The sequence below is a fragment of the Contarinia nasturtii genome, unplaced genomic scaffold (genome assembly GCF_009176525.2).
Source record: "Contarinia nasturtii isolate CC-2019 unplaced genomic scaffold, AAFC_CNas_1.1 Cnas_scaffold_1699, whole genome shotgun sequence".
NCBI classification, from domain to species: Eukaryota; Metazoa; Arthropoda; class Insecta; order Diptera; family Cecidomyiidae; genus Contarinia; species Contarinia nasturtii.
In genome coordinates this window covers 782,386-800,896 of record NW_022199032.1, presented here as the reverse complement: position 1 = coordinate 800,896, position 18,511 = coordinate 782,386, and the positions used below count along the sequence as shown (strand labels likewise).

At 34.0% G+C, this 18,511-nt stretch overlaps 2 protein-coding genes across 3 annotated transcripts; both read left to right on the top strand.

The window, feature by feature from the left end:
• The first annotated feature begins 8,527 nt into the window (after positions 1-8,527).
• LOC116346922 (ankyrin repeat and MYND domain-containing protein 2) lies at positions 8,528-10,444 on the top strand. Its single transcript, XM_031777219.1, has 4 exons — positions 8,528-8,870; positions 9,013-9,606; positions 9,686-9,871; positions 9,959-10,444. Exons 1-4 carry the CDS (start codon positions 8,673-8,675, stop codon positions 10,184-10,186), a joined length of 1,206 nt encoding a protein of 401 aa, XP_031633079.1. The 5' UTR covers positions 8,528-8,672; the 3' UTR covers positions 10,187-10,444.
• A 3,187-nt stretch (positions 10,445-13,631) lies between these two features.
• Positions 13,632-18,489, top strand: LOC116347096 (excitatory amino acid transporter 3-like). 2 transcript variants are annotated; one of them, XM_031777531.1, is made up of 10 exons: positions 13,632-13,978; positions 16,086-16,310; positions 16,586-16,717; positions 16,792-17,007; positions 17,079-17,499; positions 17,560-17,754; positions 17,852-17,897; positions 17,976-17,994; positions 18,095-18,164; positions 18,226-18,489. In XM_031777531.1, the coding sequence occupies exons 2-10, from the start codon at positions 16,121-16,123 to the stop codon at positions 18,377-18,379; spliced, it is 1,443 nt and encodes a 480-aa protein (XP_031633391.1). In that variant the 5' UTR covers positions 13,632-13,978; positions 16,086-16,120; the 3' UTR covers positions 18,380-18,489. The 2 variants fall into 2 exon arrangements, with proteins under 2 accessions (XP_031633391.1, XP_031633389.1); XM_031777529.1 differs by having other exon boundaries at positions 13,632-14,008.
• Positions 18,490-18,511: the final 22 nt, after the last annotated feature.

Genomic DNA, 18,511 nt, shown 5'->3' with positions numbered 1-18,511 from the left:
CATGACGGCAACGACGATATTTAATACAGCGCAAGACAATAGTCGAAACATTTCATCAAACGATGAAAACAATTAATTAGAATGGTAACTTTTAACTTTGTCTCTCTCGCTCTCTTTCCGCTTCTCGATTTCTTTTAATTTTTATTTGTATTTTTATTATTGTTTATTTTGTGTGTGCACAGTCAACAGAATGCGGAGCAGAACAGATGCTGTGCCCATTAGTAATGATTGCCGAAATCATTTCAATTGTCTGCACGGAAAACAGATTAGACGAAACAGAGAATACTGCATACCCGGGATGCTCTATTTTACTGAAATTATCTGGCTCACCCTGTAACGGAGGGTTTTGGACAGAGATTATCTCTAATTTGGTTTGATGAATATTTTCAATTTTACACACCCGCCAACCAGAAGAAGTATGCCCAGAAATGGCAAAAATTGACACTTTTTCCGGATTTTTCTGTGTATTAAAGAAATAATAAAATAATATTGCCTGTTTTTTATTCAGGGTGAGCCAATATTAAATTTCAAAAACTTCTACGAATCGAAGGTGATGTTTTTACTTTTGGCTATTTCAATTGAAAGTCTCATATAAATACTTCGACAAATTGCTGAATGGTATTGATTACCTGAACGGTATATCCTTATAATACATTCATGCCAAATTGAGTGCATGCAATAGCAGACTTTGAATGCGTCGTAAATTGTGATGGTTGATTCCAAATAGATGTCCGTATTTTGTGCTCACAGAAAAATTTGCGGATATTTTGAACCCAGAAATCGGTACAAAACCCAGCGGAATGATTTTTGTGTATAACTTAACCGAAAAATCGGTTGAGACTTAAAGTTTGAGAATTTTGATGAGACTTGAACACAGAACTGTCATTTTAAAACTCTGAGTGTACGTGAACACGGTAGAACATACGATCACACGACTGTGTGCATCGCACACAATGCTTATATTTTCAATGTGCACGCACATTTCAAATATTGGTTCTGAATTTTAAAAATTCAATTTTTCGGCAATTGTCAAACTTCTATGTAAATGTGCGTGCACATTGAAAATATAAACATTGTGTGCGATGTCGTGTGAGCGTACATTCTACCGTGTTCACGTACTTTCGGAGTTTTAAAATGACAGTTCTGTGTTCAAGTCTCATCAAAATTCACAAACTTTAAGTCTCAACCGATTTTTCGGTTAAATTATACCCAAAAATCATTCCGCTGGGTTTTGTACCGATTTCTGGGTTCAAAATATCCGCAAATTTTTCTGTGAGTGTGTATGTTATCACACCCGCGTGAAAAATTACTGACTGATGAATTTGCGACGTTTTTGGCTTAAGCCAACTGAGATTGAAGTCTTTTAAAGTTCATTTGCTTGATTTTTTGGTCGACTGGGTAGACGGTTTTAGTTAACGAAATTCATTTTCGGTTGATTTCAGCCAGTCACTTTTTTTCCACACTGGCATTCACTTTTTTTTTTCAGATAAAGTTTATGATATTATGAAAATTTGGACGTTCATACATATTTGTTGGCTTTAATAATTCATATATAAATTGGTATACTTCTGCTGTCTATGAATATAGCAAGTTCATAGATTCAAGGAGAACGTTTAAGATAAAGATTAATCTGGATGGATCAATTAATTCTTATTTTAAAAAAATGACATTTTCATTTGAATTGGAAATTCAAGTAAATAACCTATTTGAAACTAACCACAATTTACACAATTTCGGATTAAATTATATCCACAAAGTGTATCAAAATACATGTATATACCACATATTCTCGCCCGAAGGTAAATTGAAAACTTTAGTAAAACGGCATTTGATGGTGTCCATAGGCATTTTTTTATTCCTCAAAGGCTGCAGAACTTTTGATAGAAATATTTCCAAAGAATTTTAGGACATCATTTGTACATTGATCATAATCCTCGTTTTTGAAAAGAAAGCATGTTGATCAATAAACTAGCAAACTAGATAGGAAGTTTGTATACACCAAGAGAAACCAAAATTGAATTCAATTTAACGAAAATCCACTTTATTTGCACAATCGTTAGCTAATTGAACATAAATACACACGTATTCTCGATGACAATTATTATCATTGGATTGTTCCATTGATGGCATTCACATCGCTTCTGATTTATTGAGAAATCTATTGATTACCAATTGAAGAAATTGGTTTTCACCAAACAATAAATATGTACAATAAACAAAATGCCGATTTCTATGCTAAAAATACAAAAGACATGAAAAAAATACAACAAGCGAGATGTTTGCGCCATTCTTGTTTCTTATTGAATGATACGAAATGGATGGTTGCGTGTGTATGAGAGAGAAAGTACAGTGCGCCCATGTAATGACAATGCATAACAAAAATAAAAAAAAATTCAATTGGTGAAATTTTCAAAAAAAAAGTATGCCAACAGATATACCTGAAATTGATACATGAATCTTTTCTCTAGTTTTGGCTCATCCTGAATGAAAGTGATTCGGTTAATCTAATATTATGTATGAAAGAGGATGGTATGTACTAAGCCAGTAGCTTGAAAAATGCTTACATTTACAATGAAGAAGACGACGACGATCCACTCAATGTGTATTGTCAAGAAAAAAAAGAAGATGCATGTGCACAAATAGATCAAGCACTTGAGATTATTAGCATTATATTTACATTTTGTAAATACGTTGGTCTTTCGGTGAATTCAACAAGGTGTCGTCAAATGGCCCCATTGTCACAAATGTGTATCACAATCCATTCAAGTTGTTCAGACTCTCATACCTAATTATTTTAAATTAAACTTATTCACATTGTGTTCTTCATTTGTATGTGTGTGTGCTGTATGAGTATATTGTCCTGTTTTGTGGCATAAAGTAGACCGCACAAAAGCAACAAAGAAATGTATCAAAGGTCATCAAATGCTCAAATATGTGTGACGTATTGTGTTGTGACTGACACTCACTCCTTTCTAATTTCACACACTTACTACTTCAAGTGTTGATCGCCTGAAAATTGTGTTTCTCGCACTAAAATACAGCGCAAAGACTATTTTTCTCTAGTGAAAAAGTATATTTGTCTTGTTGCACAGCGATAAATTTTACAACTTGTAAAATGTCAATAAAATATATACAATTTTGCATCAAAACGTGAAAAATATCTTAAAATAGACATATTTTTTAATTTTACCATCATTATTTGTGATGTTTTTTTTATTTTGGAACGTGTTATGGACCAGATTTAAAACAAGACTAAAACTCCCTCTCTTATTACATTCTCAAAAAGAATCTATTTTGAATAAAATAGAGTTGATTGTAACTAATGACAATTGATCGAATAGATACGGTCGATGTATGATAACAAATTGGAAATTCGCGATTTCTACGAAAAATCGTTTCGAAGAAAGAAAAAAAATGGAACAAAATTTAGAGTAGATGAAAAAAGTAACCAAAAGATAAAGACATCCAAGCATATATAGTATGAATAATTAACAAAATCACCAATTAAAAAATAAACGTCGAATAAATCGTCTTGAAAATGATACAGTATTCGATTCCAGATTTTAAATGTCAAAATTTATGTTCATCCACAATGTGTACAATGTTCAGAAATGTTATTGATTCTTTGTTTGTCTATGTTTCGTTTGTTTTATTGTTTATGCTCTTTCATAACTAACAAAAAAATTATCCGAATTATGCGACAAATATGCACTTCACTGTTTTTGTTGAGATTGAAGTGAAGTTGAGACGGTAAAAGTTCTCGACTAACCACTCGAAAAGTGACATACATTTCGCATTATTTAAATCCCATCTTAGAAATGATTAGTTTAATCACCTCTTGAAAATTGGTTTGATCCCGTTCAATACCGAGAACATGTAGGTATACATATTCATTAAAATTCGTTCATACATTTACAAGCATTTTCAGTAGCTTCTGAACAAATGAGCCATAAAAACCGACCAATATGTATAAAGCAATGACTGAACACGTTTGGCAAATTTACATGGTTGCAATTGTTTGCACCGGTCATTAATGTCATTCATATTACTCGTCTCTTTCTCCGTCCCTCTCTCCCTCTCTCCCTCTCTCCCTCTCTCTCTCTCAGTCTATCTTTCTTTGTGCTGATGATTAAATGGACACGTTCAGAAGTTCGCCTGTTCAGGCCCACTTAAACAACTTTGCATTGTCTGCCGAAAAATAAAAGACTTTTCTTACTACTTACGGCCATTCACTTTTGTTTAATATAATAATAATACAACCTAATAATGAGAAGGAAAAAATGGTCATATTATTTGTAGTTGAACCAAAGGCATTGATTTTCATTTACTAAATGAAATGAAATACCTAAAAACTGTCTGGCGCATCGGTTTGTATTATCTATAAGTTCTGTTGTTGTTTGAATGAAGTGCATGAACAATTATGCTTTCAAAAAAAACTTTAACAAAAAATTAAATATCAAATCAATGGCATCAATTTCTACGGGCTTCCATCGAACTTTAAAATGGCCAACTCAAAGATAAAAAAAAGGTTTGCATTTTACAAAACATATCAAAATTACAGCTAAAAATGTTGTTTCGAAAGTGATAAAAAGCGATAAAAAGCGGCATCGTATCCAGCATTTGTTCGAGTCATATATTTTCTTTTTCAATGCAGGTGCATAGGTTTTATTTCGCCAAAAAAGAGAAACCCAAATAAATTTTTATATCTATTTTCTGGACGAATAGAAATCAGCTCACGCAAAGGTGCAACAATCCACCAAACGTGTGGCACATGAAATTCAAGTGGAAAATAGGCAATTTGAAAACTAACGAAAAGACATGGCGCCAAATATTTAATAAAGTTATAAAAAAAAATATATCGTCAACACACTCAATCAAGAGAGTGAAAAAATTGAATCGAAAATAAATCTCGTTTTAATTTTTTTTGCTGTTGTTGATACGTGTGCGTGTCTCCGCCTTGTTGAGATCAAATAAAAAAAAAATCAACTCTTCACTTCTACAAAGTACATGTAAGACCGAATTTCAATTATAAGAGATATTGGAATCAAGATGAAAAAAAAAAAAAAAACATTGTAATGCCCGACACCGCCGACAACGTAAACTAAATGGAAAAAGAGTCGAGTTGCCGAGTGATCTTTGACTATCCACCACAAAATCGTGTCTATCTAACCACTTAACTTGTTCATTCTGAAGCGGATAACGCTGAGGCAAATGCATTTACTGTTGCACTGGATATTCAGTGTAACAAACGACGGTGTGGTCTTATTCAATTTGCGTTTCCCTTTTTTTTAATATCGCTCTTTTGGATACATCAAATTCGCTATTCAATTCAAAAAAAAGTTCATAACGAAGAGGTTGAACGGAAAAAAATGTATGGGAAAAGTACGTTGCTTGAAACTTAAGGAAACTGCATGATGATGCCTGTGAACTAATCTAATTTTACATTCCCTCAGCCATTCATTCGACGGTCGACAAGCAGCAAATCAAGATGCACATGACTACTCTATTGTCGCTATTATCCACTTAAAATGGAAAGTGTGTCTATCAATACTGTATGCAACGCCGTCATCATACCAGTGAACTTGTACAGTAGTCAAAAGAAAACCAAATTCAATGATTTACATTAATCGAAACTGTCCTTTTCATGGATGCTATCAATGGTTTTTCCCATGGTTTTCTTGCCATGTATCATTCACAGCGGAGCAGCGATCCACTCAACGTGTTCTATATGTAATTAGTTGTAAACAATTTGAAGTGTTTTTGTCGTATATTTTGTCGTTGCTTGAAGAAGACCGCTGACTCAAGCGTGTTATCAACATTGAAAGAAAAATGGGTGTTTCGTAAGCGATAAGAGCATGATCACCACATCGAACAAAATGTTAAATGGTTTCGTTTGCCGGTGTGTCGCATCAACTTCAATCAACCCAATGCCGATTGATTTCAATCAATTTGATGCATTCGGTTCCATTCATACGTTATTTTTCAGACGGTGAAAACATTCCGATATTTCTCATGCACACCGATCAGTGCAAATGATTTCTTGGTTTGTGTTTAGTTTCAATGGCTGGCGGCCAGATGCTCACCGTCTTTCTCAATGAACTTGATGCGACAATTTGTTTCCATTAGAATCTAACGACATAAGTGAGACAAAAATAAATGATTATCTACATTGTTAGTCGTATAATGCTTCTGTTTGTATTCATTTTCTTCACGCTACGGAAGATGTATGGAAATTTTCTTCATTCAGCTCTCAACTCTTTTTCTCGAAATGACGGCTGCAATTTAACATTATTAGATAAGACAAAAATGTTGTCGATGCACATGTCGCTAGACATTCGAACGTCGGTATTTCAAGAAAAATTATGACATTTTATGATATTTCTTCTCATAACAGATCACTGACGATGCGCCATGTGCCATGCGGCTGAATTTGCTAATGAACTTTCATCTTTCTTCGATCTTGTAATTTAATGGTTACTTGAAATTTTGTTGTTGAGATTAGGTTGTGGCGCGTGGTAAAATAACCAATATCAAATATTTGAATAGACATATGTATATACATGGTTAATTGGTTTGGCTCTCTTTTCTCTTTAAAAGTAACAACATCATGCAATTTGTTTTGGAAGATTTTATGGAAGAAAAAAAATAATTCGAAATTGGTTTTATAACAGCATTTTTAACTCGATTAGCAATTAATTGTTAACGCATTTGATTATAATAACTGGTCATAAAAATGTTATTTTTTTTTTTCAACAATCGTCGACTTCATATTTCGTTTTATGCATTTTGAAGAGTGTAACACGCAAAATATATACAAAAAATAATTAATTTAAGTTTTTTCTGTGTTTTATTGCCATAGACAAGTGCATCTTGAAAACTCTATATGATAAAATGGAATATGCACACTTTATCTGCGGCTTCTTTTTTATCGAAATCTCTTGCATTTTTCTGTTTCTTTTTAGTTGTACGCAAGAGAGGCGGCGATAATAGGCGACAACAGGAACACAGTTTGAACTGTCTCTCCCTCTCTCGCTCTTATTCCCTCTCTCTGTGTGTGCGCGTTCCGTTCATGCATGAGACGAAAAATAAAAGTTGGTGCATTTTTCATTCTCGTCAAAAATGTTGTAACGGCGCCAACAATATAATAAACTTGAATGATGCGTTTTGTATTTCAAACACACAAAAAACGAGAATTGACACCAAACATAATCAGCAAATGTCACCATTTCTAAAACATCAGTTCGAGCTGTTGGCGCAATAGGCAATCTATTTCAAAGGAGTTCAAGCAAGACCAAAATGAGAACTGCAAAATGTTCTTCTCTGAATTGTTTAAGTCAGTACACGTTTAATTGAGGATGAAATCGAAATGAATATTGCCATAACCGATCCCGGATGGAAAACGGAGACAGCGATTTTTGCTGATTTTTTTTTTCACATTGACACTTCATATTAAAACTTTCGCTTCCTTCGTCAAAATTCGATACATTTTCATGCCAAATGTGTTGAATTCTTCTTTAAAAAAAAAAACAAATGTGAGTCAATTGTATCAAAATTCTTCAAGATGTCTCAAATATATTTGGTTTTGGAAAAAATGGTATATGTAAAATGCCCTTGGCCCTTGAAGTCAATAAGGATAAAAACACCAAAAGGAATTCCATTATAATGAATCGTTGTGATACCGAAGTATGTGTCATATATTACCTTTTTTGTTGTATTTCATTTTCTCTCCGTCATTCAGGCACAATTCATTCAGCAATTTTCAAACATTGCTTCTACTGCTTAATCAATGGGCGACTTCCGAAAGGAAATGAAAATTTTTCTTCTCTCTTTTGTTTTTCTCTTTTTTTTTTGCACAGAAATTCGTCTGCAAAAACTATTTCAATGCACTCATTTGCTTTGTTCATAATTTTTCTTCATGATTCCGTTTTGCGCTTGCCATTCGCTGGCTTAGTAGGTGGCAATTTATAGCCAATTCAACTATTCATCGACAAACATTCACAACTTAGTACAATATATTGGTGTTGGTATAGAACTTTGACTGGGTCTCTCTGATGAGTTAAAATGCATTGAAGAAAATATTCACACACGAATATAAATGATGGAGAAAAAAACCGGCACTTCATACACCAATTGCCGACAAAATAATCCAGCATATCAAAGAATTGAAATGACATTCAAGTTTCAAGTGGGAAATGCATTTAGAAACTTGTTCGTTTTTTTCATGTTCAAGTCATTTTGTTTTGCGTTACATATTGCATGGTTAATTCAGCGCACACTTTTTAAACTTAACCGAAAGAAGGAAGAAAGAACTTTTGTAGCGCACAATTTAAAGTTATTTATTTTTCGGGCATCATACCAAAATTGATTAATTTTACCATAGATGTCGTTGTTAACAGTCAAACTACACAACCATAAACACTTGTTCAAATAGCAAATTCACCACAAATTAAATTGAACTACAATGCAGAAGCATTACATTGAACACATTGAATGGTAAAATGTCAAATTGACATTTTCATCAAGTATTACGACTTTGTTATTGTAGCTGCGACACGATATCGTAGTATTCAAATCAAATTTCATTCAATCAACGTGCGAATTTATTAATCAACTGAATATAACGTAAACGAAAATAGAAATTAAAAAATAATTAAATAAAAACAACAGTGAAAATGGTGAATGCCGAAACATTAACTGATGTTCAAAAGAAAATTTTTGAAGCGATTCCAACTGGGGATATCGGTGATTTGAAAACACTTTTAGCTCAATTACAAGGAACAACCGATTTTGTTGATGAAAATGGCATGACACCATTGCAGCATGCATGCTACAAAGGAAATACGGAATTAGTACAAACCCTTTTGGATCAGGTGAGTAAAATTAAAATCGATGCTCAACAATTAATTGGGTTGAAAGATTTCTCTCAAATATTGAGGTTATGTGATTGCATATGGAATATTCTGGTAAGCATGTCAATGTATTTGTTTTTTTTCTTTGTTCCTTCGATTTTAGGGAGCCGATGTGAATTCGAGTAAGCATGGTGCAAATTATACAGCTTTACATTTTGCAGCTCTGTCTGGAAATGCCGAGATTTGTTTGAGACTGTTACAGGTCGGTGCGAATCCAAGTGCACAAAATTCTGTGAATCGTACACCAGCTCAAATGGCTGCATTTGTTGGTAATCATGCTGTTGTTGCATGCATCAATAACTACATACCAAAATCGGAAATTGAATATTTCACAAAGATTCGAGGTCAACAAACTGAACCAATATTACCAGTTATATTGTTGGATTCAATACATAAGTTTATCATACAGAGTAATGTGCATCCAGTTCGAATTGCGCTTAATATACAGAAATTTGGCACATTGTCGGAACATTTAAAAATCGTTAAAAAAGTGCTTGAACTTTTGACCGAGCGTGAAGTACAGAAACGAAATGAAATTAACGAAATCATGGCATTTAAGTATCACTATTTGGGTTACATTGTGGGCGAGATCATAAAATGCCGTGAATATTTCCAGTCACGGAAGGAATCACAAGATGGTACTGTTACAGCCACCGATGCCAGTAAATCGGATTTTGTCGAATTATTTGCCAAGCGGGTAATTTTTTTTTCATATCCGCCAATTCTTTATATCTATAATATTTCCATTCTTTTGTACCTGCCCCATATACCTATAGGTATTAAAGGAGAATAAACTAGGTCAATTGGAATACATTGAGTCAACTGTACGCGAATGCGTACGAGAATTTCCATTTAGAGAATCAACGGTTTTCAAACAAGTACTAGTTCAATTGACTAGCAAAGATGCTCTACCAGCATTGGATGTTATAAGAGGTTCGATCAATGGACAAAGAGGATTTGTGGTATGTTTGTCTAACATTTCTATTATTATTTGCAAAAAAGCATTGAATTGGAAAAATAACATGTTATTTTTATTTGTTTCCTTTCAGGATGACATCACTTATTGCAGCACATGTGGCGAAGAAAAGCCTGATAAGAAATGTTCAAAATGTAAGCAGGTGCAATATTGTGACCGTGAGTGTCAACGCCTCCATTGGTTTGCACATAAAAAAGTCTGTGCACGTCCGTTATCAACTCGAAACACTAGTGGCGAATCCAAACCAGAAATTGATTCGGCTGAAATCAGTGAACAATTGCAAAACCTCATCACGCGTTAGTGTTTCCAAACAAAAATACAAACAAAACAGCGATTTCACTTATCGTTTTTTTAAAACAATTCTCTTAATCGTGTTTTAAACATAAAATTTATGTATATTGTAACTTGAAATTTCTAGAGACACAAATTTTACAATCATTGGTTTACTTTTTACACTGTCTTTGGTAGAATATGTAAAACAAATGAACCCAAAAATATTTAAAAACAAAAAAAAAAGACGAAAGAATAAAGTTTCGAAATCATATTGATCCTTTTGAATTTTGAATTGGTTTTCATTCAATTTTTCTAAGTACAGAAAATGGCATCGGTTTGGTGGAGCTTATTTAAAATCCCAAAATATTCCTGTACATAATACGATTGCATTTTTTTCGAAAAGTGTAATTCAGAGCATGTGAAGCAATGCGCCTACTTAGCAACTGCATTGTGTCAAAAACGCGTAATGTATTTGTGGCTATGCCCAGCAAGCGTTCTCTTCATGAGGTTTATAGAGTTTCATCACAGCAAATTCAATATTTTCACAGTAGAGTAGAGCGTTCTGTATAGCTTAGAGAGCAATGATATAAAGGTTATAAAGCCATTTAACCATTAAGCCATTCGTAAATATTGGCCAATTGTCGAAATGACACCAAAAAAATGCACAATAAATTATTTGAAATAAATCTCATTGTGACTCAGTTGTAATCGTTTGTATCAAATAAAACGATTTTACAAACCATCAAGGCCTGACCGCCGCGCAATCTCATTAATATGGTATTTTGGTGTGTATTTTCTACATGGTTGCACTCAAAAATGTAGATAACAGGTGTCAATTGAACAATAATTTATTGTTGTTTTTGAACAGCTTTATTTATTATTGTCAATAAATATCTCAACTAATTACAGTGTTGATTTTCATAACATTTTATTACTTCTTTTGGCGGCGTGTATGGTTTAAACCAGCCAAAGTAGGGAAATTATAATATTTTAATGAAAAATAACTATCGTGAGTTCTATATTCCAGTGTCCCTACTTAACTTTCACAAATGACTCATTTCTTCACATACTAGTACTCCTTTAGTGTCTAAGATAAAAAGAGAAATCTTCTGCAAATACAGCGGCATGAAATAGAGTAGACAATAAAAAAATGTTTGATTCATTCCCTTGTGAAAAAAAAAATGTCTGACTGACTATAAATTAAGTCACTTTTAATCACTTTTATTCGGTTAAAATTACCAATAGATGATTGAAATCGAATATAGTCGGTTATGTTTCAGAGTTAACTAAAAGTGATTATAGTCAACATAGTTGACAAAAGTCAATTTCATATACTTATAACTATAGTTAACCGTAGTTAACTATGATCACAATCGACATTTCTCAACTCAAATTAGACGAAGACGCATATAGTCACTTATAGTTAACTTTAGCTGGCTGAGATATCAGCCATTTTCGTCCCAAATTAGTCAAATTTTAGTCAACTATGAAGTCGAAATATTTCCACAAGGGTTTGTGTTCTTATTGGAATTTATTTCGATTCACCTTGAAAAGCGATAGATCTCATTGGATTTTACATTGAACGGAATTCCCATGTTGAAAGGGGAAAAAGAAAGAAAAAATTGTGCGCAAAACGAAAACTAAAGCCGCAAGATGCAACAACGCTACTTAGTACTTATTTTTAATTGTGTGTGCATAACAAGCGATGAATTTACAACGAGCAAAAAGCTTGAGCGTGAAACGAGTTTTACAATATAAAATCTTATTACACACATTGGTATTGTTAAGCAGCGGGTCATCCACAACTACATTGATCATAGGTGCAATAGTACATTCTCAGGTAGAACAAAATTAAATACAAAACCGCATTGTTGTTTCTTTTTTCAAAAAAAAAAAAAAAAAAAACATTTGTTATTGATTCACATTGGCCTTTATTTAACCACCGAGTCGTACATCTCTCATTGTTGCTTCTCAGTGCGCGTACACATATTCGCTTGCATATTCGACTCGGCCGTACTTGAATATAATATAAAAACAAAACAAAATAAAGAGTCTTACGGGAGTAAGATGAACTTTTCCGAACGGTGGTAGATGCGTATTTTATTAAGAAAGTTCAAGATAATATTTGTTCGATTTTTCAAGCCTTTCAGGCGGCGTAAAGTTCGAGACCAAAAAATATGTTTCAACTTTGGCAACGAAATATTCTTTAATTTAATAGCAGATGTACACGAGAAAAGATTTTTCACACTTTCATGATGAATCCATTTGTACGACATTTGAAAGTATTCTATTTTCTAACAAAACACTATAAAAAATATATCTGACGTTAATTTTGCCATAAACATTATTTTTGAAACACTTTTCATACAAATGTAAAATAAAATGGATTTTTGTATGGGAATCATGCCTGTATGGTATCGTAAGCACGTGAAACTTTGCACAGATTATTTTTTTCGTAAATAAACGTTTTTGAACCAAAAATTGAAAATTTTGTCTGGGAGGTACCCCTAATTTTGATTAAAATCTCTTCAAACTTTCAGAATGTTATTTTTTTGTGTACAAAATAGTCTGTGCAAAGTTTCACGTCATTAAGGTTCTATTCCTCGGGACCCCCAATCATCCCGTGAAGTCAGATTTTAAATAACTTTTTTGGGGGTTGATATAATCGATGGACAAATTTTGCGTACAACCATGCTCAAAACGGCCGGATTCGGGTTCTCTGACCTCAGAAACGTCCAGAAAACATGTTTTTGAGATGTCGTAAATTTTGATCCATGCAATACTTTCCCCTTACACACTAGGTGTGTGCGGAAAAGTAAAAAACGTTGGTACCAATGACGATGGATCAAATTAAATGATCACATACACACACAAAAATGCATATGGGATACATGTTTATTACTCTTCGTACCACAGAATGCATTGGATCATACATTTGCCGTGGCCAATCTCAGATCAAAATTTAATTGTATTGCATGCGTGAATCCATCGGAGGTTTAAAGCGAAGAGGTGAATACTAATTACATTTTTCGCGTAGATTTGCCAGCGTTTGCAACATGACATGGGCACTATAAGCCAAGCATCAAAAAAACAAAACTTGTCGCAATGATGTACTTTTAATAATATACTGAACGGCATATTTATGTGTGTATGTGTTTATTCTAAATGTGCCTCTCATTCAACTCATTCAAAAGCGAAAAAGAAACAATAGCGTTGTTCTTTTTTTGTTTTGTTTTGTTTTCTGCAGTTCAGACTCATTTTATTTTTCAACCATACCACGATAAAATCGACAATGTATATATGATCGCTCTCGGCATGTCAAACGTTTTTAAAAGCGAAAAAACAGCATTCAAAATGTGTAGAAAAAAAAAGAACAATAATGCAAGAGCCCACGGCACGGTGCTTGATGCTTGTCATTTTTGTGCGCTGTATACTAAACAAAGTGAGGTCTTTCATGCAACTCATGCTTCTCCACTGCTTCAGTTGAGTTTTAGCTCTAAAGCCGGATAAACACGGAAACAGACACACGGGGCAATATAAGATACAACATTTAACATAGTTTAATTGTTTTGGTTTTATTTTCGTCTTTGTGATTTCTAGTGCTTCAATTTTGTTGTTACGCCATTGTTGAAACTGATCTGTTTACTCGAAATCAATTGTGATCCTTAAATTGTCATTCAATATTTTTTTTGTCTTATTTGTGACGCCAATCGAGAATTTATCAGTGATACTCAAGTATTGATTGATGCTGTTGTTGCTGCATTCTGCATTTATTTTACCTGTACAAATATTTTGTAGAGAGAGAAAGTGATTGTTTTAGGTGATATTTGCAGCAATTTTTGTGTTAACGGTAATAGAACTGAATAGAAAAATCAAATAGTGGCTTTAGATTAGTTATTCGTCATTGTTTTTGACCATGGACACGCATGAAAATTGAATGCGAAAGAACAATTGTTTTTTTTTTTTTTTTTTTTTTTTTTGAAATCATCTGAAAATACGTAGGCGACCATTTAAGTTTCTTCAATATGTATGTTTTAGTATTGCCCGATGCAAACCATTGTCATATTCGTTAAGTTTAACATTTTGTAGCATAAACGTTCTCAGAACGTTTTGTCATTCGATCGTTATTTGTATTGTTTACCGTAACATGTAAATTGCGTCTCAGCCAAAAAATGAATTTTACTCGTGAAAATTTTCGAGCGATTATTTTCTTCCACTTTCGATTGGGTGTATCACAACAACAGTGTTTTGATCAACTTCATTTGGCCTTTGGCGATGAAGTACCAAGTCTTCGGACAATTTATAATTGGTACAACGAATTCAAGCGCGGTCGCCTATCGCTCATCGACGAGTTCCGCGAAGGTCGTCCAAAATCAGTTGTTGTACCAGAAAACATCGATGCTGTCAGAAATATGATAATGGAAGATCGTCATGTAACATATCACGAGATTGAGGCATCCCTGGGCATTAGTGCGACCGCCGTACAGTCCTGATTTGGCACCCAACGATTTCTTTTTATTCCCGAGCGAGAAGAATAAACTGCGTGGTCAACGATTTTCATCGCCCGAAGAAGCAGTTGATGCGTTCAAAACACACGTTTTGGAGATATCACTTTCGGAGTGGCATGAATGCTATGACAAATGGTTCGAGCGAATGCAAAAGTGTATTGATCATCATGACGAATATTTTGAAAAACAATAAAACCATTTTCGATGAAACCCCATTGTCTTATATATGTTTTTGAAAAAACTTAAATAGTGACCCTCGTAAAAGTGTTACATGAATAAAATCATGAGCAGAGTTTCAACAGAATCAACATGTCATAAAATGTGCTACGCAGATTGATGTTTTATTTTCAAATCGTGATTTTTACTCTCCTACTAAATGTTGTTCTATTACCAAGTAATAAATCGGAAATATATAATGAGTCATTTATTACCGATAATTAAATGCTCACATGAAGTCAAAGCCATTGAATACAACATACCATTTGAATTTGCTATTCGTCATTTCTGATCAAATTGATGAAAGCTCACAAGCATGCTCACAAGTCTATCGTTTTAGAATGCAGTGAATTGCATTGTGTCTTCAGAATAAATTATTTAGTATTCACAATCTTGTATTTTTCCCACACATTCATAAGCTTGTACAGATGAGTATCGGGCACCGACTTTGAATAGTCGTTAAACGACGTAAGCAAATTTGAAAAAAAAATGTAACCAAACAATGTGATTCCGTGCTTAGAAATTAATTCCTGAATAATAAAATCGATTTAAATACCTGATTATAATAATGTCTTACCTAGCATGAAATCGTTACCATAGTTGTCAACAATCGTGAGCGGTTTGTGACAGGTTGACTAAGACCTTCTTAGATAATGCGCTTGCTAAGCAGACACAGGTGCGATTTCATGCTCTGCAAAATAAAGTTTTGCTCATGTCTCTGTTGTTATTGGCAGACTTAACCGGCTCGTTTGCGCGTGGTAAATGCGATTGTCAGACATTATAATGAGATATTTTCAGCCAGATGAATTAGCTCAGCCAGATATCGTAAGGAGCTGAAATTTTGTGAAAACAATAGAAGTGATTGTTACGGTTATAATTACACTTACATTCCTATAATCACTATAACAATCACTTTTATTGTTTTCACTCCATTTCAGCTCCTGACGATATCTGGCTGAGCTGATTCATGTGGCTGAAAATATCTCTTTATAATGTCTGGCGATTGTGATAAACAAAACGTTAAATGTAAACTGCTATTGCAATTTACTTGTTTTACCGTTTATGGTCATCAAATGAAAGTGCGGTTGATAAGGATCTATACAGCCATGGGACTGTAGTCAAAGCTTCGTTGTGATTTGTTTGTCGTTTACATTTGCACATACTGATGATTCAAGCTAATTTTGAGTATATTTTCCTATGCAGCACCTTGTTCCGTCCCCGCTCAAAATTAAACAATCATGAAAATCAAGAAGGAAAGATTTTTAAAATTATTCCAAGAACAACTGCTTACGATTTCAACATTGGCCGGTGTTGTTTTGGGTATTATTCTCGGTCTAATTGTGCGAGCATCATCTTCATCGCAATGGGGCCAACGCGAAATAATGTACGTCAAGTTTTTGGGTGAACTTTTTTTGCGTATGTTGAAAGGTATGTGTGTTTATTTTTGCTTTGACTCCTATCTTGCCCTACCCGAGTGAAAAATGGCATTGAATTTTTCAATGCGTAGTGTCAAACGGCATTTAAGCAATAAATCGACACCGCATGGCTATAGCGATGTGGTGTATGCACTCAACGTGCGCACGGACCATGCGGTCTCGATTTATTGCTTAAATGCCGTTTGACACTACGCATTGAAAAATTCAATGCCATTTTTCACTCGGGTAACCATCTCCACATTTCCGCTTTTTTTTTTTCTTCGAAAGGATTGATATTGCCGTTGGTCATTTCATCGTTGATAAGTGCAATTGGCACATTGAATTTCAAAGCAACGGGTAAAATTGGCGGTCGTGCAATCACATATTATTTATCAACAACTTTTATAGCCGTTATTTTGGGTAAAGTATATATGATTTTTCAATTTCATTTATAACTTTCCAATTAAATGTTTCCTAATTCCATTTTGTCTCAGGCATAATACTTGTTGTAACTGTTCGTCCGGGCATTGATCGCAATCAAATGAATTCAACGGAAAGTGCACCACAAGGAAATAGTAAACTACGCACCACAACCACAGTCGATACAATGCTCGACTTGGTTCGCAATATGTTTCCACCAAATATTGTTCAGGCCTGTCTCGAACAGTATCAAACGGTTTTAAAGCCATCCAGTGACAACGACAGCAATAGTAAGTGATCCATACTATGTTAGAAACTAGTTCAATTCATCAATTAATGATTGTTTTGATTTTTTATCCAGCTGATATAAATATGTGGAAAATTGGACATACATATGGAAATGGCATGAATATTATTGGTTTGGTGGTTAGTGCGGTGGTATTGGGTATTGCGATGAGTAGTTTGCATGGTACCGTCAATACATTGTTGCATCTGGTGACTGAAGTGAGCACGATTATGATGAAAATCACATCGTGGGTCATTTTCATATCACCAATAGGTATTTTTTTCTTGACCGTGTCGCAAGTCATTGAAATGGACGATTTAAATGTTGTTGCTGGAAAATTGGGACTATACCTATTCACTGTGATTTTTGGCATTTTGTTTCATGGTTTTATAATACTTCCAATCATCTATTACGTCTTCACTCGAAAAAATCCATACAATTTCATTTTTAATGGCATGGGCCAAGCAATGATGGTGGCATTCGGAACTGGATCAAGGTCATTTTGCACAATATTCTCATTTTACTAGAGGTGTTAATTTGATTTGTTTTTTTGCAGTTCGGCCACATTGCCAGTTACAATTAAGTGTATCGAAGAAAATAACGGCATTAATCCACAGATTTCACGATTTATGTTACCAATTGGAGCTACCATTAATATGGATGGAACGGCATTGTATGAGGCAGTGGCTGCCATTTTCATCGCTCAATTGCGTGGAATTCCTTTGTCAATTGGGAAAGTTGTGGCGGTTAGGTAAGATATTCGAATATATATTTTTCTATTTCCATTCTATACTGGAGTTTGTGTTACCAAACATTCTTTTAACTAAAACAATCAAATTACTCGGCAGTATAACAGCGACTGCAGCAGCAGTGGGGGCAGCGGGCGTACCTCAAGTATGTTTTTTTTATTATAAAATTAAATTTTTCAATTCAAATCATTCAAATTTTGTGCATTTTTAATTAATCCAACAGGCCGGTTTAGTTACCTTAGGTAAGCTTTTACTTAGTGAACCAAATGAAGAGATCGAAATGTTTATATATAAAATTACTTCCTGTTACTTTTAACACTCATATCATACAAACCTTTTCAGTTATGGTCTTAGACGCAGTTGGTCTGCCTCCGGAAGATGTAAGCCTAATCCTTGCAGTGGATTGGATATTGTAAGTTAAATCTTGTAATATAAGTCTTAAGCGCAATCTAATCTATTCGATTTTTCAAAAGGGACCGTGTTCGAACCGTGGTAAATGTTCTCGGAGATGCGATTGGTGCTGGCATTGTGGATCATATCAGTAAAACTGATTTAACAAAGCCGGTAAATCCACAACAGGGCACACCAAATTCCAGCTATGAGATTGAAACTCAGATGGAAACTTAAGAACTTCAATATTCCTATAATGTTTTTCTTAAACGGTCAAAAATTTCGATAAAAAAATAAATTGACATATTTTTCTATATAATATAAGAGAATAGCTCATTTGAACGTTGTGATCCTTTTAAATTGATTCAT